The sequence below is a fragment of the Phalacrocorax carbo genome, chromosome 4, assembly GCF_963921805.1.
Source record: "Phalacrocorax carbo chromosome 4, bPhaCar2.1, whole genome shotgun sequence".
In the NCBI taxonomy this organism is placed as follows: domain Eukaryota; kingdom Metazoa; phylum Chordata; class Aves; order Suliformes; family Phalacrocoracidae; genus Phalacrocorax; species Phalacrocorax carbo.
Window position 1 is genome coordinate 17,900,567 of NC_087516.1, and position 23,624 is coordinate 17,924,190.

At 42.8% G+C, this 23,624-nt stretch overlaps 1 protein-coding gene and 1 long non-coding RNA gene across 2 annotated transcripts; one reads left to right on the top strand and one right to left on the bottom strand.

Moving 5' to 3' along the window:
* Positions 1 to 2,732: 2,732 nt before the first annotated feature.
* On the top strand, positions 2,733 to 8,906 carry LOC135313248 (uncharacterized). Its single transcript, XR_010372874.1, has 3 exons — positions 2,733 to 3,091; positions 5,893 to 5,929; positions 7,298 to 8,906. It is a non-coding gene; the product is annotated as an uncharacterized LOC135313248 (long non-coding RNA).
* A 5,351-nt stretch (positions 8,907 to 14,257) lies between these two features.
* QDPR (quinoid dihydropteridine reductase) lies at positions 14,258 to 23,609 on the bottom strand. Its single transcript, XM_064449204.1, has 7 exons — positions 23,477 to 23,609; positions 23,266 to 23,358; positions 21,706 to 21,802; positions 20,735 to 20,875; positions 17,966 to 18,074; positions 16,468 to 16,551; positions 14,258 to 14,702 (listed from the first exon to the last, which is right to left on the bottom strand). The coding sequence occupies exons 1-7, from the start codon at positions 23,576 to 23,578 to the stop codon at positions 14,597 to 14,599; spliced, it is 732 nt and encodes a 243-aa protein (XP_064305274.1). The 5' UTR covers positions 23,579 to 23,609; the 3' UTR covers positions 14,258 to 14,596.
* Between the last annotated feature and the right edge of the window lie 15 nt (positions 23,610 to 23,624).

Below are 23,624 nucleotides of genomic sequence, written 5' to 3' on the forward strand. Positions count from 1 at the left end.
GGTCATTAAACTGAAGACCTATTGGTGGTGCCTCATGCACTCCTCTAATTCATTGCAACCTCAGACTCACTCATCCTGTCTTCACACTAGCACTCGTTCTGTTCATCTGCAGAGATGATGAGCAAGATTTTCAGATCGTTAAGTACATATAAAGGCCGTTTGGAACTGTGGTTTTGTCACTTCAGCAATTTAATTTCCATTCATATGCTTTAGGGATCTCAGTTTGAGGGGGAATAAAGGCTTAGAGGCCTGTGCTAGAGGGCAATTTTAGCCTCATAGAACAGGCTATAATTTACATTTATCTGTGTCTGACAAGGCTGTGTATGACAGGGGCAAGGAAATGTTGCTGCCTGTCTCTCAGGCTATTGATAATACAAGTGATGGCTAAAGAATTACTAACAAAGTAACAGAGCAGCTCCCAGCCTTAAGGACTAGATGCAGACAACTTAGACACACTTCACCTGTGATCTAATCATCTGAAGTGAAATGGGTCTCTTCATGACTGTAAGTCATGATTTGTAACACCAGCAACAGCAGATCCATTTCACAGAGAAATGCAAGATCTGCTAAATAATGGATTTGCTAACTACTGCGGCTTTTCTTTTCTTCTTTTTTTCTGAATTCCATCCCCTGCCCTCAAAAAAGCATCCAATTTAACCAGTAATACAGAGGACAAGATATGCTACCCAAATACAACACAGCTGTTTACTCCATGGGCACAGCAGACGTACTGCTACAATCAGATACTGCATGACCAGCAATAATGTACTACAGCAACAGATACAACATAGCAATGTCTCACCCAGCCAAACTGATCAGTTTGACTGATTAGTCTACAAGCCTCAGTGGTCTACAAGTTCTCCCATGGAGTTCTTCAATATAATAGCTGTTTGTGCTCCCAACTCTTAATTGCCTGCCCACACACCAATGACATAAGTCCCCCACCATTCTTGAGCATTGAGCAGGTTTTATCTGGAAAGAGAAAAACAGTACTGATTTCACATCAGACGTAATGTTACACCAAACCAGTGTTTCAGTTTCCCTCTCCTCAGCAGACAGAGCCAGAAACACATTTCCCTGCGCAGCTCTGCCCAGCGCTCCGCAAGAACAGAACCACGAGAAGGAAGCAGTTGAAGGGGCCGGCATCGAAGAGGCACCCCTGAAAGCCACTGTTCATAGAGTTCATGCTGATGTGCTTGAGGAGCATCAGCAAGAAGCACCTCAAATAGTTTAAAGGCTGAAAAGACTGATTTTTAAAAATTCCTGTTTTGCAAGGGCCAGGGCTGGTTCCCAGGCTGCAACTCCCACCTTGGCTCAGAGTCAATCTCTGCCTGTTTGAACTAACAGTCTACAGGCAATGGAGATATTGTGCTCCCCCTAATGTGGCACGCATGTTGAACCTGTTTCATATCTGCACTCTTTTTTTCCTCCAGAAGAAGGGGAAAAAAAGACAGCCATTCCTAACAAAGAGTTTACAATTAGGGAAACATGTGGTGGAGTGGGAATTCCCCGTTTTCAAGTTACAGTCTGAATAAAAACTTCATTGCTGCCAATTTATTTTGCTTTTTTCTCCTCTATATGTGTGTCTAATGTACTATATATTAATGCAAATACTGGCTTTTTAGTCCTTACTCTAGCCAGCTACAAATCATGAGGCTGACAGTTAAATGGCCAATCTGAAGATTCTGTCTGACGTTGCTGTGGCTTTGGTATGCCCCGGGATGTAGGTCACTGTTAGTGCACAGCCTTTCTCATATCCTTTGCTCCCATGATGCATTTAGATGATGGTGCATTAATGTGACATTCTTTCAAAATAGAAGCCGAGAGATGTAAAATCTGTTGCCCACATAAATGATTTTTAAGCTGTAATTTCCATGACTCTTGACATCTGCCATCACATGAATATATCTTCTTGTTTTATACTCAAGAGAAAGGCAGATTGTCACTATCTCCAATGCCAGCACTCATCTCATCACCTCTAAACACCCTTATTTGTGGTTTCCAGAGGTGCAAAAGAGACTCCTGAAGAGCAGACCACTGTGGGTTTTTGCATAAGAAACACTGGAATGAAGAAATCTCCTAGGACTAGCAAGACTTGCCTGTCATGTCACACACGGACACATCATGCCATACTTACAAATTTAACGAGCTCCATCTTGCAGATAGGGCAGTATTTTGCCCTTCTATAATATCAGTGAGAAGGCTGTTCCAAAACCTCATAGATCTAGCAACTAGAGCCTTATTTTAATTTCTAAGTCAGTTCAGTAGCAAGATGTGAAAACAAAAACATGTAAGAACTAGTGTATTACACAACAACAAAAGTCCATCTGTCTTGGCATCCTGTTTCCCATGGTGGGCAGTATAGAACATTTTGGGAAAGAATTTAAGAATCAAGTACTAGGAGGGCAAGGAAAGGCTATACTAACTGTGACAGAACAGGCACACTATCTTGAAACACTCATTGCCAACTGTAACTGAAATGAAAATTAACCAAATAAGCATATTTTCTTTGGTCCTATTCCTTTCTGAACAGCCTAAGCCTGTGAGGGGAATTTAAGGGAAGAAGATTACAGGTGCATTATTGTTAATTTTTTCTAACTGTTTCTAAGTAGAGTAAATAGCTCAGGCTGAACTTTGACCTATGATGCCTGTATTCTTGCCATATCTGGGTTAATTTAAAACTAGTCTGTATTCCAGTCTGAAATATCGGGCTGGATTGGGTGACAGTGGAGGCCACAAACCATATTCAGGGTTAGGACCTATAGGGACTTCAGGAATTCGTATAGGTAGAAGTATACCTTTCTTAAGATGTTTCAGTTTGAAATGCCTAAAGTTAGTACCACTGGCTAAAAAGAATCACAGATGTGACACTAACACAGCTAGAATCTGTTTTGAAACTTGTAAGATCAACTTTCTCTGTCTTACACGAGTTCATTTGACAAGAAACATCTGATTAGCTAAAAATTCATAAGTAAAATGTTTAGTTTTCCAACACTATTTTTTCAATGAATGGAAGACAACTTGGCTTTCGAATAACAATTCCAAACTACTACACAGACACTGGGCTCTTGATATGACAAGATCGATTGTGGTGAGTAGCAACAAATTAGACGTTTTGTAGTTCCATTTCTACTGCACTTGCCAGGAAACATTTCACAACTTCAGGTTATTAAGCTAGTAGCAGTGGAGAACATTCTTCTCAGGGCACCAACAACTCAAAATGTGAGTTTCATCACCAATGCAAGCACTGAAGCATTGATAGCTACACTCAGAGCCTTTCCCCATGTGATATTTCATACTGGTTATGACAAATTATCTGAGTGTCTTCTGAAATGTGGGAAGAACTAAAGGGAGGCTGAACTTCATCTCTTATGCTCCTTAAAATAAAGGAGAGATGCAGAGAAGCAGAGGTAACCGGGCAACAGTGAGAGACATAATGGGGAGGCTGCTATTAATAAAATAAGCCTGGATATAACAGAGGACATAGCGGGTGGTGAAGGTTGTGGTGAAAATTGTAGAGGTGGACTTGTTTTCCAGCTCCAGACTGATCCTAGATTTGATCTTCCATTCTCCACATCCTTCCCCACTAGCCAATTAACTTCCACTAAGGCCTCCTTATACCTCTAGTTTCCCCCCAGAAACTGTAACTGCTTGAGGTAACAGATGATGCTGACAGTGAAAAGAACCACATTTTTAATTTCTGCCATGATGTTACAGGTGTTCCACCTCCTGGTATGAGCAGGAGGATGTAGAACTCAAACCCATTTATTTCCCCTGGGTTCAATGAGAACACGTTACATGTTTTAATCCAAATCACAATTTATGCCAGCAATAAGTACCTGACAGCCTGTTAATATTCATTTTGTATGGTTGGAGAAGCTTCCCATCAAAATGGTGGACTGTTCTGCTTACTTATGAAACACAGATAATGTAATTCATTACACATTTGGGATGTCTGCATTACTACAAAGAGGGTTGGTTCTTCAAGTTAGCAACTGCAGATAGCCTCATTTCTTCAATAAATACAAATCAGGGGTTAAAATGTTATCTTTTCTGATCAGAACAGGTACATGGTTTCTATCACCTGGGTGATAATTTCCACTGTATTGGAGATTGACCCAATTAGTTGATTTTTTTCATGACTGCATAAAGAATGCATGGAGGCCTGGTTCCCTTAACGTGGAAAGAATCAAGCAAGAGAGGAAAACACCTTGGTAATATTCATACCTGCTTTGGCTAATTCTTAACTCAAAATTCACCTCTCTCAAGCTTTTTTCACCCTCTTGGTCATAAATCCATGATTTGCATCTTTACCTAGAACATTGATCTTTCTGTATAACGCTGATACCTTCACACCAAACCCTACAAAGTAGTGCTGGAATAACCCTAGGTTGGCTCTGTTAGTCAACAACAAAACAGGGGTGTTGCACAGCTCCGCTTCTTGCCATATACTGGTGTTCTGGGCTCCTACTTTTAGCTTCAATTTGAAGAGTAATCCTCCTCTTCCTCAGGTCTATATGTTCTCATTTCACTCATTCGTTTTATCCCAGTCGTCAGTATCACCATCATCCTCCAGTACTGCTCCCACTTGTCCTCCATCAGAATAAACTGTACTCTAAAGCTCTAGCATGAGTTCACCCACAGTAGAGACCCTCTCTTGTTAACAGTTCCACTTTGCTCAGCAATCCAAAGCAACCTATAATCACAGCAGCTGGAATCATGCCTCACATAAAGTGTTTCTGATTGAAGTCTCAAAAAAATTAATAGGACAAAGAATAATAAGTTTAACAATGAGTAAGTGGAACAAAGCTACTTAAGATCAATCCCTCTTTTTTCCTGCTGAACTTCAAAATTACCCTGTAAATGCCACCCTCAGTGAAAAATCATTACAGGAAAAAAAAATCCCTAAACATTAAGAATTTTCCTAATCATGACATGTTTAGCTGCATTCAGAGTCTCTGCATGAAATCCACAGAATGCCGCTGCACACAAAAGCAATTGCTCTGTTTTCGTCTGTTCCCTGTTGACTACAGTTCAGGTGAAATTAATGCATTACATGACGGAATGTAACTCAAATTTGCTGCAGCTTTTAGAAAGCCTTAATCCTGAAGGTGCTTACTCAAGTAATTCTGTTCTAGCAGACGCACCTAACATCAGATGCACCTAGTATCTCTTTCCGAATAGAAAGTATTGACTTAAACCACTTAACAACTGCTAAACCAGAAGTTGGAAAAACAGGTGTATCCCCTTATCTGAGGTCCAGTTTTTTTGGCAAGTTACTAACTAAAAGCACAAAGGTTAAGGAGATGACGATAATTTGAAAATTGAGCCTCCGCTGGAAATTAATAGTGGGCACTTGGAGAGTGACAATTCCTGGTTTGTTCCAATTTTAAACTGCATTTGAAAGGTATCAGACCCTCATGAAAGAATTAACTACTACCTTGTCTGAAAATTCAACTCTTAGTCTCCTAAAGGTACTTTTATCAGCCTCTGTGGTGTTGAATTTCCATATTTATTTAACCCCGGCGACCAGCTGCCCCAGAGGTCCGGCACCCGGGAACGCCCCGTGCCGCCCCGGAGCCCGCCCGCAGCGCCAGGCCCGCGCTGGCTGCACCCAGCGCCGGGGGCGGGAGCCCGGCAGCTGGCCCCGTCCCTTCAAACAGCGTTTTATGCCACCCGATGGCTGTAAGGGCTTTGCCCTTCGTAATAAACACCAAGGAAAAAACGTTTTAATTGAATACATGACTGCATGCCAGCTAAACAGTTCTTACATCATTAATAAAAAACACGTTCTTCGCCTGGCCCCCCATATATCCTCCACATGATCTTCATGCTTTTTTATACGGCATTCGAGATGTTTGTATGCTAAGCATGACTCTTTTTCTCTAGCAGCACAATGAAGACAAAACCCCTCCACAGCAGGAACACGGTGCGTGCCTGCAGTCACATCAGACAAGTCTTTCAACTCACCCCCCGGCGAAGTGGCAAAAGCTCAGCACGAGCTTACCTTTTTTATTCCTTTTTCCTCCCAAGCTGGTTCTTTCCTGACCCTTGCCCACAATATGTTTCCCTGCTTACCCTCGTAACGGGCCCAGGGAGCTGGGAGTCACAGGGCCTGCCCGGTGCCCTGTGCAGGAGGGAGCTGGGGCCTGCCCTGGGCTGGTCGGAGTCGGTTCCGTCCAGCTCAGACACCTGTGGGGATGAGCCCATTGTGCCCCAAAACCGCAGCGAGTCGGGGAACCACATTTAAGAAAGGCACTGGGAGCAGCTTGGGGACACCCTCGGGGGGGGGTTGTTGCTTGCCAAAAGGGGTTATGTGCATTTACGGAGGGAGCTGCTGCCTGAGGGACTGCGGCCGCAGGGGCACCCCTGAGGGGATGGCGGATGCCCCGTGCCGCAGCAGCAGCCCCAGCCCTTCAGGGATGTCCCACGCCGGGGCAGGGGCACCAAGGAACAGAGCAATAGGAAAACCAGTAGGCAAAGTGGAGCAGAAAACCATTAGGCACACAGCACCTCAACCTCCCACACTGCCTGACACCTTTCTGAGGAAATTTGGGCTGAGTCTGTAATCCACAGGGAAAATAAGGGCAGCTGAGAGCGGGGAGGATACACGTTTTTACACATCTGTGTAGCCTCATATTGCTAATAGCGTGGTCTCCCTACACTCTAGCTATACAGATGGTGTAAAGGTTTGCAGGGTAACACTTTGGTTGAAGATAAGCCTAAATTTGCAAACAGGAAGATGGCGGAGGGGGGGAGGTTGTAAGAAGAAAGAAAATTTGTTATTCACAAAAATTAGTCGAGTTAAAGCTATTTATCAGGTAACGTGGATAAAGTAGGTCATTAACACCTGCTGGATTACAAACTGCTTCATTTGATTACTGCAATACTGTATGCATAAGGCACTTATTTTACACACACATAGCTATGCCCTGCTATCCGGGATAGTATGCAGTGATTTTGATAACTAGCAGCTGGCATTTTAAGAGTCTGGCCATTCTGCACATGGAGGATGGAGAAAAATCTGGGAGTCTGAGCACATGAGAAGGATCTTAATAATTTGGAAAAAATACCTTCTTGGGGGTCAAAGAGACTCTCTTCTTCCAGGTGATGTTTGTGCATGGTCTTAAATGAAAAAAGCTAACCATCACGCTAACTCATGTGAATCCAGAATCTAATATGGGGCCCATCTGTATTGTTTCCTCAGCCCTGTCTCACTAAGATGCAAGGATATGCTGGTAGAAAGAGTAATTGGTTTGTTCAAAATTAAAAACAACACTGTATTTTTAAATTCCAGCTGTGATAGTCACAGAAAATTAATGCCTGTTGTGTTGGATAGAAACTACTGCTACCTACTACCAGATACACAGGTAGGTGACATCGAAATTAACTGGCTTAGGTAATCTTTGGCATAGTACTTCTTTTGCGAATCACTGAATATGACTTGTAGCAAAGTGATATGACTTTGGCTTGTGGTCACAATTTTACATTCATTTCAATGAGATCGATGACAAAAGACATATATAGAGCTTCTGTTATTGCACTCACAGAAAAATAATTATATTTCATTCATATGTCCTGATTTCCATCAGTAGATCTCAAAGCACTTTAAAATGGTCTCATATGTATTTGGGATATGAGGCATGGATGCAGAGATGTATTCAAAGTCTTCCAGCAGACCAGTAGCCGAAGCAGGAATAGAAACCAGCAGCTCCAATCTTAAGGTTTTTCTATACTTTTCATTTGTAAGAATGCCCTAATACATACTTAATAACAGTATTTAACAGGAAGTTCATACAGAGGAAATACTGTGATTAGTGGTGTAGTTCATATCTACAGGAGGCACTAGATAATGAATATTAAACTATAGAAATGACATGTCACGTGGCTTGCTACTTCTTATTTAGTCCTAAATAGCACTTTAAAAAATATTATCTATTCCTCCATTTCACAGGTAAAGGAGTTAAAACATTCACATTCACAACCCCATAGTAACTAATTTATCTATCTTCAGATTCCATCCCTTTCTTAATACTAGTCTGGTCTGAATAGATGCTGGTTATTTGGGTTGGGTTAGGAAATTCTTACAATCCTTATGTGCAGTACAGAAGTTAAATAATCTGTTTCCCTTCCTATTGTGTCCAAGCCCTTAAAGCTGTGTGACAGAATATTGATTGACAATCCACTTGCTGATAACATGTCAACAGTAATGCTACACCCTGCTGTGGGACTCCCTTCACAGCCTCGGCTTCTTTTTTTGTTAGTTTTTTTTTTGTGTGTGGTGTTGTTGGTTGGTGGTTTTTGTCATTTTTCGGTTTGTTTTGTTTGAAAGAGATGGAACAATTTCTGGAAGTGGTACACGGAAAGGCTTCATGCGCTTTGGTGTAGGAAAGGCCAGAAAGCTCGGATTGTGGGCAATAAAGCAAGAAAGGAGAATGAGCCTCTCATTAGAGGCTGTGGCACAATTAAAATCCTCGCTGCCAAAAAGAACATAGTTACATATTCCCAGCAGTAGTGACATCTCCCCAATGTATTGGAAGTCTCTGCCCTCTGCTGGCATTCCTGAAGATCAGCCTCAGCTCAGCAGAGAGAGTCTGTGATCATATCCCCAGAGAGCCATCGCAGACAGCGTTGAGACTGGCCGTATTTATAAAGCATATCCTTTAGAACACGGTGTTTCAGGAGGAGCGAGAATGACAGTGTCTGACAGGGATCTAAATCTCAAGTGACATTTGCTATTGACTTCTGCAATGCTTTTCAGTCGTCTGCCTACTTCTCACCTTGTTCAACACTGCAAGGGTTACTCTGAAGCATCTTCGGATGCTATTACGGTCCCCATCTGTTTTCTTCCAGGGAGCCAATACAAGGAAGAACAAACAAGATAATAAATGTTACTTTTTGTTGTGGTGGTGGTTTTCATTAAAAAAAAAAATTGTGCCTGGTGAAAATAATGAATTATTTCAACAAAAGGTTTCAAAGTGCATTTTTGGGTTAATGTAGAACTACAACTGCTGAACTATTCAGCTACCATCATATTTGGAAACCATTTCATTGTATTTACAGTGCTTGACTTTTCCTTGGGTGCAGAGCATCATTTTAAACCTTCATTTTGTGGCAATTGTTACTAGAAAATTGGTAGAAAACTAATTTTCCCATAAAAATATAACTTTGGAAAACTAATTAAACCTGTTGCTAAAATATGTGAATTTGACTTCACAGTGAAATCTGAAAATGTTTCAGTCTCAGTCCTGCAATGAACCAAAGGTTCTGTGAAGCAACAGGACCGTGCATGAGTCAGGCTTTGCTGGATGGCAGCCTCAGTCTGAACAGCAGCTCAGGTTCTCACTCACTCACACCTGTCTATTGGGTTTGTGTGGCCAGGTTTTGGTAGTGGGGTGGCTACAAGGGTGGCTTCTGTGAGAAGATGCCAGAAGCTTCCCCCATGTCCGACAAAGCCAATGCCAGCCGGCTCCAAGACAAACCTGTCCCTGTCCAAGGCTGAGCCCATCAGCAACACTGGTAGCGCCTCTGGGATAACATATTTAAGAGCGGGGGGAAACCTGCTGCACAACAGCTGCCAGAAGAGGGGAGTGAGACTATGTGAGAGGAACAACCCTGCAGACACCAAGGTCAGTGGAGAAGGAGGGGGAGGAGGTGCTCCAGGTGTCAGAGCAGAGATTCCCCTGCAGCCCCTGGTGAAGACCATGGTGAGGCAGGCTGTGCCCCTGCAGCCCATGGAGGTTAGTGGTGGAGCAGATATCCACCTGCAGCCCATGGAGGAACCTAGGCTGGAGCAGGTGGATGTGCCCAAAGAGGCTGTAACCCTATGAAGGGTGTGTGCTGGAGCAAGCTCCTGGCAGGACCTGTGGCCCCATGAAGAAAGGAGCCCACGCTGGAGCAGGTTTGCTGGCAGGACTTGTCACCCCATGGGGGACCCACACTGGAGCAGTCTGTTCCTGAAGGACTGCACCCCGTGGAAGGGACCCACGCTGGAACAGTCTGTGAAGAACTGCAGCCTGTGGGAAGGACCCATATCGGAGAAGTTCATGGAGGACTGTCTCCCATGGGAGGGACCCCGCACTGGAGCAGGGGAAGAGTGTGAGGAGTCCTCCCCTGAGGAGGAAGGACCAGCAGAGACAACATGATGAACTGACTGCAACCCCTATTCCCTGTCCCCCTGTGCGGCTGAGGAGGGAGGAGGTAGAGAAAAACAGGAGTAAAGTTAATCCCAGGAAGAAGGGAGGGGTGGGGGGAAGGTGTCTTTAGGATTTGGGTTTTTTTTCTCATTATCCTACTCGGATTTGATAAACTGATTTCCCCAAGTCGAGTCTGTTTTCCCTGTGACAGGAATTGCTGAGTGATCGCTCCCTGTCCTTATCTCAACCCACAAGCCTTTCGTCATATTTTCTCTCCCCTGTCCAGCTGAGGAGGATCTGATAGAGCGGCTTTGGCGGGCACCTGGTGTCCAGCCAGGCTCAAACAGCTGTCGAAAACAGCTTCTTGCCCAGTATTTCGAGGTCTTTGGATTTGCAATGATACTACTAATACTCTTCTGTGTAAGTCTCTATTCTACTTATTTGTGCTTTATTAAAATCTACTTCTTCTAAATCTGTAAGAGACAAAGATATTCGTACAGAACGGACCTGCCCCTGCTGCCATGGCATTCTGGCAAAGGCTTATTTTGTCTCTGCACGTTTGTATCTGATGCTGCGTGTAACAGCTGCCCCAGTTGGGGTAATTGCACCTATGCATGTACCATGTAATTGCGTCATCTGTTCAAAGAGTCATTGGCTCAGGTCTGGAAACATCCCGTTTCTAACAACAAGGGGTACACTGCTACTCCTGTATACCCAGAATGTTAAGCACAAATGGGTTAGAGCCTAAGAGCAGGACTGATCTTTGTGGCACCATTTGTGTTTTACTTCTCCCCAACCCTCATGAATCTTTCTTTAGTAAACAGGAGCACGCACCTTCAAAAGATGGTTATATACAAAGGTGCCTTACTGAACTGGATCTATTCGTGTGAATTTTTTAAGATGACACCACTTGTACAGTCCTATATAAAAAGAATGGTAAATTCAGCTGCTTAATAAATGTAAGAAATGAATAAATATTGCATTCCTTAAATTAAAGGAGGATTAACTTCTTACTTCTGCAGTATTACATTGTCGTTAACAGTGCCATACAGATAGTAAAATGTGCTGAACAGTCCAGGGGTTCTCAACAACAGCGGAGCAGAAATTCATCAGGTATTGCGTTTCTGCAAGAGGCACTAAGTTGTCCCTGCCCGTGGCAGGGGGGTTGGGCAAGATGATCTTAAAAGGTCCCTTCGAACCCAAACCATCCTGCAATTCTGCAACAATCTTCACAACAGACCTCCAGTCTCCAGTTGTGTGTGTGTGTTTTCAGTATGGATTTAGTGTTTAGTATGGATTACCAACTCCCAGCAGTTCCCACAGACCACATCGCTACTTCTCACTGCAGCACCAGCAGCGTGCGCAGCCTGCTGAAGGAGCCAGGCAACCCAGACGTCTGCATGGTCAGAGTGGCTTTTTTTCATACACAGTTACTTAACTGGAATAAAGTTTGTAGAGATGCAGGATGAAACTGGCCACATAAAGCCTTTTTTCCAAACTCCCCAGGTTAAATCTCTCACCTTGAGCAGCAAGCTTGACATATGCTTGCCAACACCTCCATTCTCACTCTCAAGCTTCAATGCTGCCATTTTCATATCTTTCCACTCATACCTGCACCTGCTAATAATCCAGCCAACAGTCTTTCATTCACAATTATGTTTTAACACTATTCACTGTTTCACAGTCAGCATATTTCACCACTCTTACATTGCTACAGTCAACATGCTATTTTTTCCAGTAGCTATATTACTGCTTTTTATCCGGTAGGCACCAGTACGAGTTGAACTGGGGTAGACGCTTTTTATGGAGCAGAAAAATTGCTCATATTTTCTACCATTTCTCCTGCTTCAAGCAGGAGTGGAAGAAGGAAAGCTCTGTTGAGATCAATGTTCCTGTTACTACATTCAGCCTCCATTCAACATAGGTTTCTTCCATCTTGTGTGTTTATACAGCTACTCTGTCTTAAAATAACCACAGCCTTTCATTTAATCAGCTGGGTGAGCGCAGCAGTCAGGATACACACAGCAAACCCGTGAGGTGTTGAACGGGCACTGGAGCTAGAGCTGCACACGTACAGCAGCACAGAGTGACCGCTGGCACTGCTTCATGTGCAACACCGGTCCCAACACGGCTGTTCTGCTGCTGGACCTGTGCTGGTGTGTTCATGCAATATGACACAGAGGGGACAACTGGCCAGGTTAGGTCTCCACAAGCTTAGGGACCCTGTCCTTTGCATAGCACGGATGCCTCTCCTGTTTTCAAGGCCCTATCTCTGGTTGATGCTGGCAGAGCATACCTGTGACAATTAGGTCAGAAGCGCAGACCTGCTGCAGGTTTTCCTACAACCATCAGGTCTTTCTAGCGAAGAAGGAGGAATCAATTTACCTCCTGAAATGCATGGATTGCACCTCATTGTCTTTTTCTGACCTTTTTATCTCTACCAAAATTGAAACCTGGTTTCCCTCTTTCCTCCTGTATAATCTCAGGGTTGGTTTGTCACAACTTTCAACTTATTCCACATGACCGATGACCAGCCATTTGCCTTTTTCATCAGGTTATTAATAACACTAAGGTCCAGGTATGTGCATGTAATCTATAAAAGATGCCTGAAAAGCCCCTGTAGCCCTTGGTAAATAAAGATTCTGTTTGTCTTGGTCCCATTTGCTGCATTATCATCTTCTGCCCACATCAAGTTCTGTAAAAATATCCATGAGCCATATAGCCTGCTAGGTCCTTGGCCCTGTGCTCTTATACAGCTGTAGAAATGCACATCTGGACCCCCAGCTGTGCTCCCTTCACAGTTTTAGAGTTTGATCTGCCCTTCAGGGAGCTTCTGAGACACAATTCAATAGATGTTTGCAAAAAGACACAACTCAGCAACTTGGAAATTCAGCTAGCTTGGCAAAGGGGAACCTTCAAATCATGTAAGCTTGTAGTGTGACAGCTCTTCCCTTTTCCAGAATAACCGAGCAGCACCTTAGTGTTTCACTCCTCCTCATTGACTTGCAGTTTTTGTCTGTACCCTTAACCTGTAGAAACTTCTGGACAAACTGTATGACTGCGAGTCTTCCATTTAAAATCAGAAGCAGGTTCATGAATTGACAGTTCTTGACTGGTTTGACAGGATATACGAATTCCCCTCTACACCTCTGCATCCAGCAGAACAAAAGGAGGAAAGGGACAGTCATACCAAAAGAGGCACTCATGCAGCCATATGACCATGTTAAAAGTGACATGGGCACATGCGAGCTTTTCCTAGCGGGCAGAAGGGAGAGGTTTCCTGATTCATGGCAGTCAATCCTTCCCCAGTATAACCCTGAAGGTCATTTTTAAAAAAAATAAAAAGCACATAAAGAAAATGTATACACAACTTTGCACGTTCAATTCTTTTCGTGGTGTTCCAAAAAAACTGACAGTAGTGATTCCATGTAAGCCTATGCTCAGAATAGGCAATACTTTCACCCTGCAACCAAACTATATTTTCACTTATGGTAGAAATAAAGAAAACATTGCTCCAGCTGAAGGCCTGCCTCTAGGCATGGCTAGTAGCTCTTCTGCACCTCTACCACAGCATGATCAGAAGGAAATAAGTTTAAAAAAAAAAATTAAGTCCTTTGCCATAACTGAACTGCAAGTTCAGTTAAAGTGATTAAAATGTTATGCAAGTATTTGGCTTACAGTGATGGAGACAGCCCAGTACATAAAACGATATACATTTATTCAGCACAAAAAGTTTGATATTCAAATAGAAGTGTGGGTATGCTTTTTCTAGCATTTCTTCATAGCACTTTGTTTTTTCAGAAAGTCAAGAACCGTCGTGACTAACACGAAGACACACTAATCATTTGACAGAACGACTGTTTTATCCTACAACTGTAGGCCTGATTGCAGCTTATAAACTGTAAGGCAAATTAGAAACTCCTTCTCAAGTGAGTAATCTCTACACAGTTCCATTATCTCAAGTGGAACATTCACAAGAAAAACGTTACAAGACCAAGACATTACATATGACTGTAACACTGCCTACAACTACAGCCAACATAATATGCAGGGCAGAATTACATTCTCAGACAGAAGATGACAGACTACTGAAAGATTCATAAGTTGTCAGAAACACTTACTGAGAAAAAAATCCAACCATTATATATGCGATTACATGACATAATTAAGCACAATTCCTATTTCAGAGAAAACAGGTAAATTGACATCCAATGCTCAGAATTAGGACATCTACAGACTTAGAAGCCTTCAACTTCCATTTAGAGACAAATACTTGATACCTGTTGGTAAACAAATGCTGACAGCTCACAACTGATGGCACAGAAACATTACTTGAAATCTGGTTCCATTAATGACGTAACTACTATCACTGGATACAGAAGCCCATCCAAATTATACTGGCAGACAGATTTTCCATAGCTTCTCCTTTGCTGAAGTTCCACCGTCTTAAGTGACTGACATCAAAGATGTGCTGCAACTAGTTCACTCTTCCCTCCTGTAGTTATCACCTGGATTAGACTCCCCGAGTTTGGTCGATTCTTTCCCATTATCCAGTCAAAAAAGGTTCTGTTTTAAAATAAATGGATAAAACAGGGTGAGGAGGAAGAAAATGCTACTATTGGGTATGTTGACAGGAAGCATAAAATAAAAGCCTGTTACTTTTCCTCCTTTTGCTATTACCCTCTCTAGTGATTTCTGTGTATGTTGTAAATGAGCAATGCAGTCACTGGATTCAGACCCTCAGAGCTGGACAGAGGCCCAGAGAAATCCGGAGGATTTACAGCTAAAATAGAGTTGCTACGCCCATTACTCTGTCAACAGGCCACTGTAACACTTATTTAACTGCAAAAGTGGTCTCAGCAGAAGCCCAGAAAGCCTTAAGACATCCAAAACAGTGCCGAGGAAGATGCACTCATTCTAGGTAGCCCACTAGAACACTCCTCATCAAAACGTAATACAAACTCCTTACTCAAAATATAATCCAGAAAGCACTGTAAGTTTTTCAGGCCCACCAACACTTCCAATACTGCAGATAGCAGGATGTTCCAGCATGGTGGTTGCTATCTGACACAACAGCTTCCAGGGCACAAAATTCAAATGCCACACAGGAAAAGATTTCCTGCATCCTTCCAAAGATGTGGATGTTACCAACACTTAACAACACTGGATGTTTTTCTTCCACTGCCAGTGAGATTTTCAGATTTTAAAGCTCGATTTAAAGTTTAGAACTCAAGAAACAAAACAAAACAATCAACCTAATTCTTCCATAAGGAAAAAATTTTTATAAGTTAAAATTTTAAAAATTAATTTATAAAGCCACAACATCTGGCTAAGCAGTCTCTGGAGCACAATAAATTAAAGATCTCCTTCGGAACATTTTTAGGCCAACTACTTTCAACTGATGGGGCCCTTTCAAAGAGCCACAAGCAGCTGCATAGGCTTCTCACAACAAAAGCCATTTCCCACTCTAATGTCCAACTTAAAAAAAAGAAAAAAATCACACAAAAAATTAATGTCGGAACTAAATTACTCTCTGAACAATTAGCAATAGGTAAATGCAATTTCAGTGTCAGTTCTAAAAGAGTTTAGAACCGTATGAGAGTAAAGCCCTTTACAATGTATGAATGTAGATTCATCTTTGGTTTCGTCAAAGAGGCAAGACAGTCGTGTCCTTATTTTTGTCCTTTTGACAGCTCACCTTCCACGGAATCTTTGCTACTCCCCATCACATCGCAGAATGCAGTACTTACACTGCACCTTCTCTAACCGAGAGGAACGAGAAACAGTAAGCCTCAAAATCTCAGCCTCCTATTACACAATTTCAGCATTTTGCAACATCAATCAGGACAAGCCTTTGTGGATGACCGAAAACAAGAAAATCTTGACTAAGTTTTTCTAAAGAAGTGCTGAGAGAAGTGAACTAACACGCCACAGACCGGGCAGTAAAGAGTGTTTAACAGAAAAAAAAAATCCCAAAGTTTATATGCCTATTTGCAGTTTACCCTTAAGCCAGACTGTCTCCTGCATCTGCTGTCTGCAATTTAATTTGTCTACAGGCTTTATGAGATTCTCTGGCTTCCAACTGCTTAAGGCTATCTCCCTTGTTGGAATAACTGGTGTAGAGATGCTGAAGTTGACAGAGTTGGGCTAATTTTCTCTAGTTAAGAAGCCTGTGCAATAAACCCAACTGGATTTAGAAACATATACAATGAGGGGATGATGGAGGAAAAACGTACCCAAATCCAAAACAGCTATTCAGAAAGAACATGCAATAAGATGCAGCAGCAAGAGGGACAGTGAGGAATTGCTTAGTTATCACATGGATACTCACTCAGCAATGAATTCCAAGGGCGTCCAGGAGCTGAAATCTGCATCAGGCATTGATTTCCTGTTTGCTGGTGTATCTAAGGTAACCCTGTGATTAAAAAAAGATAAGCCTTTTATTTATACATCACGTTTCTGATGAACGCCACCTGCTTCTATTCATTGCTGTAATATATGCCTGACTTTTATACCACGTGGTATGTATCTTCTACACGTGTTAACAGCACATACCCGTCAGTTTCAAACATGTATCACGGGCTCCAACCTACAACCCCTCACCTTCCTGGCCCGCTGTTACACCCAGCACATTAGGGCAATCGCTCGGCCCACAGCTCCCTTCTTGTCTCTCTCACACAGACAGGGAATGGCAGCACATACTTGTTCACATGTACTGTGTGACACATATGCGCTACATCCATGCTTTCAAATAGCCTCACGCCAGCTGCAAAAGCAGAGATTAAGTGCACAAGCACAAGGAATTTTTGACTTTGATGATACATATTTACGCTACATACAGTGATATGAAAGGGTGAACTTTTCACAACCCCCTCACTGAGATGCTGTTGACAACCCAAGGTATAATCACACTCCCAAAAAGTCACTCAAGAACAAGAGTATTGCATGAGAACTATGCAAGTGCAGAATGCCCAGAAGTCCAGTGACCTTGGTGTCTGCCTGTCCCTAAGGCTCTGTAAAAGATGGTGTCAATTACCCAAACACTTTTAAGGCTGTTGCTCACTGACTGAACAAGTGTGCATAAGAGTGTGTGTATGAGAAAAACAAAGCAGGAAGAATTCAGGTTGTGTTCCAAACCCCTATACAGAACTCTTAAGTTCTGGGTCCTGAACTAGATAGGAACCTGGCAAAAAAACCCAAAACAACCAAACCATAACTTTTAATTTTTGCAGCAGAATTGATAAATTTAGACATAGTGAAGACATACTAGGTCATCTGCTTTTTACTAGCTTTCCTCATCAAAAAGAAAGCTGTGACAGGCAAATACAAGCTGAACTTTTTCTTGTCACAGATCCTCAGTGACCTGATTTTTCTGATCGAGCACAGATATGCAGCACCTTATGAAGATGCATCTTGAACCAAGTCAAAACTTGTCAAGTAATCCTTTGCTTTGCTATTATGACACAGCTCAGTCTAAAACTGCTGAATAGCTCATCTCATTTTCAAAATTCTGTCTATATTGGGGGTGGGGGGAGAATCACGCATTAATGCATGGCTACAGTTAAACTGGTTAAAAGTGAATAAAATTTTAATCCTAACATCCACCACTGTTTTGCAAAGTAAAGGGAAAGAATTTAACAATTTTTAGGATGACTTGGCATATCATTTTGTTCGTACGTTCAAGATGCCTCCTTTGTGAAACTGTAAGTAGGTCTGAAAAGCTGTTTGTGTACTGTGAACGGGACAACCCAAGCAGATCCCTGTGACTCCAGGTTACAGCAGTAATTAAATAAAACAACATGGGCAGAAGCAACTATGCAACCACTTACGGTAAAATGGCAACAGCAGCAGAACCAGACGGCAAGCCGCTATTGGCACCAGCTAAACTCTGACAAAGCTGATGCACTGCTCCTTTGGCCATGCCATAGCCAATCATCCCTAACAATTAAAAACAGGCAAATTAGAGCACAGTCAAAACAGTTCTCAATATTATCAGTAGTATGACAGAAACTCAGATTGTTTGGTGAATATTAAGACCACTTACTACAGCCAGAGCAGAATCAGGCTTTTAAAATGTATCAAAACATACAGATTACAAGAAAAAAAAGGAAAAAATAAACAATAAAAAGCTCTTATTAGGCATCCAGGAGCTATCACAGAATGCAGCTGACTCAGCACTACAGAAATAAGCAGCTTACCAAGTTAAGCATATTTAGTTAATGTACCCAAATGCACCCTGGAGGATGAGACCTGCAGGGCTAACCTTACAAATCTAACAGAGTAAGTGTGAAGATGCTCATAGACATTCATAAGGCAATCATCCATTAATTTTAATCATATGACTAAGGTATTTGCAGGTTTGGATCCAAACAGATAGAGTTCGCATGTCTCCAGAACCGAAATTCACTTGGTGAGCACCCCAAGTCTGACAGGCCCTTTGGAGAAAATTACAAAAAACCCCTCACGGTAGAAAATTACTAGAGCACCTGCAGATACAGCAAGCTTCTTCCTAAACACTGTTGCTTTCTAGGCAGATCCTATTTAGCAGTGTAAGAGCAACAGGAATGACAGCATAAGGCACACTGGTCAGGTACAAGTCAATCAGGGTGCTATAGGTCTGAATGTCTCATGGTGTGTATCTGCCAAGCAGTCTAGACACAGATTAACCACATAAGAAAAAATAGATGTCTTTTGTCTACTACAACCGGATGCTTTTCTCCCCATCTCTAACTACACAACCCTTATAAAATATTTCCTCAGGAACATTGGAAATCAAAGCTACCTGATCTAGTTGAAGATGTCCCTGCTCATTGCAGGAGGTTGGACTAGATAACCTTTAAAGGTCCCTTCCAACCCAACCCAAACCATTCTGTGTTTCTACAAAAGTTACAAAGGTAACGTTGCACAGTAGAAGTGTTACCGTTACATTCATTTAGACATATTGTATAACATCCATGTTTATTAGGAGGAATCATGAGCAAGAGTAGCTAACTTTTTTTATTGTAACAATAAAGCTATTTGCCTCTCTACCATATTCCCCTCTTGTCTCATCTGAACCAAACATTCCAAGCCTTCTTAAAACTTTTCAGGCGTCTACATTTCTTAGCCATCACTGTCAGACTGCTTCTGTAACTGTTCATATAATTCTCAGTATTCTTCAATTTGCATTATGTGAGTCAACATTTTCACACACAAAAAGAAAAATCATGCTAACAGCAAACAAGAAAAAGATGGCTCCTTCCATAACGGCTGGTAGTAACAAGCCTAACAAGTCAGATTTGCAAAATCATAGAACCATTAAGGTTGGAAAAGACCTCTAGGATCATCAAGTCCAACCGCCAACCCAACACTACCATGTCTCCTAAACCATACCCTGAAGTGCCACGTCTACATGTCTTTTAAATAGATACCTCCAGGGATGGTGACTCCACCACCTCCCTGGGAACAGAGTTGAGTAACAACTCTTTCCCAATTCTTCCTGATGTTAATAAGTTGCATGTGTTTGCCCAAAGCACTGCTGTGTTTTTTAGAAAAATCCAGAGCCACTGAAACCAGCTAGTTCAAAACATGAAAGCAAATCACTTTGATTCCTGTGTTGTGGTCCCTACCCCCCAAATCCACCCAAACAAAAAACAACATGAAAGTTTGCCAGAGTTCACATTTCTTCATTTCTATATCGTCAGCCAGTAGTACACAGTAAGTTATTAATCTGCTTATTCTCATAAAATAAGCCTTTCATCTTCCAACTATGCCAGATGCAGCTGTAAACACAGAAGATAAATCATTAACTAGAAAATACTGCATACCTTTCCTGAACAGTTTTAGACACAGCTTTCAGGAATATTTATAAATTCTGTAGTGTGTTTTAAAATTTTAGTAGCTATGTCTCATCAAAATACTGTTGAAGTCACACTAATAAAAGACTGGGAAATGACAGCATTTGTCTCAGAAACTTCCCTCTCCCTGCCTGTGGGCTTGTGTGTCGGTGCCTTTGTTTTTTTTCTTTTAAGTTGCTCCCAGATTTATTTCTCCACACCAACAAAACAAAGAGCGAGATGAAAAAACTCAATAAAGTTCATATTAAATAGCTACTGGAGGGCAAAGCCAACGGTCAACAAGCTTATCTATGTCTGAAGCAAAGGCAGACTGGAATCAGAACATGAACAGGACAAGCACATTTAACAGAATCAGCCAAGTCATCACCAACGGAAAAATCAGGCAATGTAGGACTGCCTTTCAGAACACAAATAGAAGATTTAACTTTATTTAAGCACTGTACTTACAGCTTGCTGTGTGCTTCTATTCTTCATTTTTCCAACTCTTTTTTACTGTATCATATATTAGTCAAGTACATTTCACCAATGCATGTCAAATATTATTTACATACTGATTCTATCTGTTCACACTCCAGCTTCAAGAGATTCAGTATTGCTACCTGAAAATTACACTTTCCTGAAGTGTTTCAGCAGCAATTTTCCATTTGTACTAGATGTCAAGAAACTGCGGAGTGAAACTGTTGCTTTACAAACAAGAACGCTCAGACTAACAGATAGCAAGAATTGCTGACAAACCAGCTGTTACTCTGCATTGCATTTTACCTGGGGTTCCAGATAAAGCAGCTTGAGCTCCTGTCAAAGTCAAGAGGCCACCTTCTTTCAGATGCTTTGTGGCTAGGTGGCTGGAAATAGTGGATGTCCAAACGCTCTGCTTCCACATCAGATCACAGTTTTTGTATAAAGCTGATTAGAAAGGCAATTAGTGAAATTAGCTAAAAGATAGAAGACTTCTAACTCCAGTTTCTTTACTGGCACACAGAGTGCAACAGCACTATGCAACAGGGCTATGAAAACATGCTTTCTACCATTTTCTATTTCCAACTTGGGTAAAATACCAATTTATGCCTTTGCCTGAAATGCCCAAACTGGAAGGGGGAAGAAAAGGACACATTTTAACAGATTTACTCCAGACAGAAAACAAGGCTATTTTTTTCTCCTTGGATCTCTACACTAGTGGGTAAAGTATAAAATTTCGTTCTGAACAGTACTTGTTTAATAGCTTTTTTTAAACTGAAAGCTTTTTTCTGTAGCTTGAGCTCAGGTCATTAGACAGCTCCTTCCAATACACAGTAATAGCTCAGAGGACTGCAGGAGGCAACCAAGGGTTTATGGACCAAGCAATGAATTAGGAAACAACATCGACGTTTCTACCCAGCACGCTACTACCAAGTCACTCAGTGTGTCTTGCCTGACACAGGTAACCTTGGCAAAAGTTAGTTCGTAGATAATAAAGCTGAACTCCTTCATAAAGTGCATCAAGATTTTTCCAATGAAAACTGGCGCATCAAAGAGTATTACTGAGAACACTAAGTGCTGTGCAAATTTAACAGGCAGCAAAAATTCAGAGAAGCACTAGGCAGCATTGTGACCGAACCATTTTGTGCTTTTACGCTCATGTGTTCTTCTGGACTCAGGATGAAAGATGACCTCAGATATCTTTATTACCACGACTTTAAAGATTCCTCTCAGATTTCATTCATGCATTCACTAGCATGTGCGTACCAAAGGCTTACATTTAGCTTTGGCGCTGCCTCCAGCCCATCCTCCCGCTACACACAAGATTGCGTCCACCTTTTCTTCACCAAGTAGCTTTCCGACCTCTGCTGTCACCTTCAATACAGGGAACAAAAGCATATTGAAAACACAGGGCTGATAAGGTAAGGGAGTAAATATCGAGGCTGCCTTAAAGTTACTTTTTTCCAAGTTATGTGGCCAAGCAACACAACACACAGCAATTTAAAGAGCTGCAGAAAATTAACATTTGTGATCTATGAACTCAAAATAACTGTGTTGAAAGATAACTACAGAGGAAAGTCGGAGCATACAGCGCGTGATGTCACTGGAAATAACTGGTTTGAGCAAGACTGAAAGATCCGATCCTTACCTATACCATTAAGAAAAATTTTTATTTGAGACTTACTTTTTGACAGGTTCGTCTCTGGGTATGGTGCTGTTTAATAAGGGAAATGAAACTCCAGGTCTGACCAGGACTACTGGTGTCACTTTTGATGACAGTACAAGAAATGAACAACTGAAGATTAGCTGCCTTATTGCTTCTCCCCAGACCACAACCATCAGTTCACGTCTGGCCCCTACATTTCAGTTTGTATACTTTTAGATATCCAGTACCTCTTTCTCTTTCAAATACAAGACTTCACGGTTGGTAATGAGTTTTTCAGCTATGAATTTTCTCTGCCAAAGTGAAAAGCAAACAATCCATCTCTCAACAAAAGAAAAAAATCCACTGGTTTTCACAAAGGCTGGGCATTGAAAAATCCATTGCAAACATTTTGTATTACTCTTTAAAAGCCTGACGAGTCGTGTAGATATAAAGAATACCTATTGGCTAGCGATTCAGTTTATCAATAACAGAAAGAGGTTCAAAAGTTAATATTAAAAAAAAAAGATCCTACCTCTTGAGAACAAGGCAAAATAGTTTTTATGCTAGCTTGGGTTCTCCCACGTTTACCTCTGTGGGAACCAGTGCATTCTTACACGTCCCATCGGGGCTTAGGGTTTGCATGCTCTGGGTACACCATCTATCTGCACACAGCACATTTAAGAGTTAGGACATCAGTGTTGCATTTTAAGATGTCCTAATCCATCTTCATTACACTTACCTGATTCAGCCGCGACTTTTCAAGTCACCAAGAGAAAAATAACACAAAACGGCCCTATGTGCTGAACCTTCAAAATCCCAGATCAGGCTCTTTCTGCATACTCATGCACGAGTTCAGTTAAAAGGAAAAAACAAAAACCAAAAACTCACCCTAAAGGCAGGGCCGAGCACAGGCTGGGCCCTTCGGGTGCCTGGTGCGACAGCGGGGCCGCCACCCGCCGGGCCCCTCCGCCCCGCAGCGAAAGCGGAACACCCCACAGACAGACAGACAGACAGACAGACAGACAGACAGACAGACAGACAGACAGACAGACAGACAGACAGACAGACAGACAGACAGACAGACAGACAGACAGACAGACAGACACTGCTGCTGCCGCAGCGGGCAAAGAGCGGGCGAGGCCTCCGGGCAGCGGCCGCCGCGGCAGCACCCCCGCCCGCGGGGCTGACCCACCTGCTCGGCCTGCTCGGGGAAGGAGTCGGTCGCCCCCACCACCACGCTGGCGCTGGCCTCCTCGTTCTCCGCCAGGTCGATGCTGGCCACCCACTGCCGCGGCGAGAGGAACGGGCCGTTAGCGGCCGGACCGCCGGCCCTCCCGGCGCTGCCCAGGCGCTCGGCCGGGCGCCGAGCCCCCCGCCCCGCCGCCCCCCGGGCCGCCGCTCACCCAGTTCCTGGACTTGAAGTACCGCACGCACTGGGAGCCCAGCGCCCCCCTGCCCCCGTACACCAGCACCCTGCCCGCCGCCGCCGCCGCCGCCGCCGCCATGCCCGCTGCCGCCCGGCCCCGCGCCGCCGATGGCGCGGGCGGCAGC

Excerpts from the sequence above, each read along its gene's own strand:
- QDPR (XM_064449204.1), bottom strand. The coding sequence starts at position 23,578 with ATGGCGGCGGCGGCGGCGGCGGCGGCGGGCAGGGTGCTGGTGTACGGG. Across the intron at positions 21,803-23,265 it reads TCCCCGAGCAGGCCGAGCAG|GTGACAGCAGAGGTCGGAAA; the intron begins GTGGGTCAGCCC and ends CCTGTATTGAAG. Across the intron at positions 16,552-17,965 it reads GCTGCTGTTGCCATTTTACC|GGTTACCTTAGATACACCAG; the intron begins GTAAGTGGTTGC and ends TTTTAATCACAG.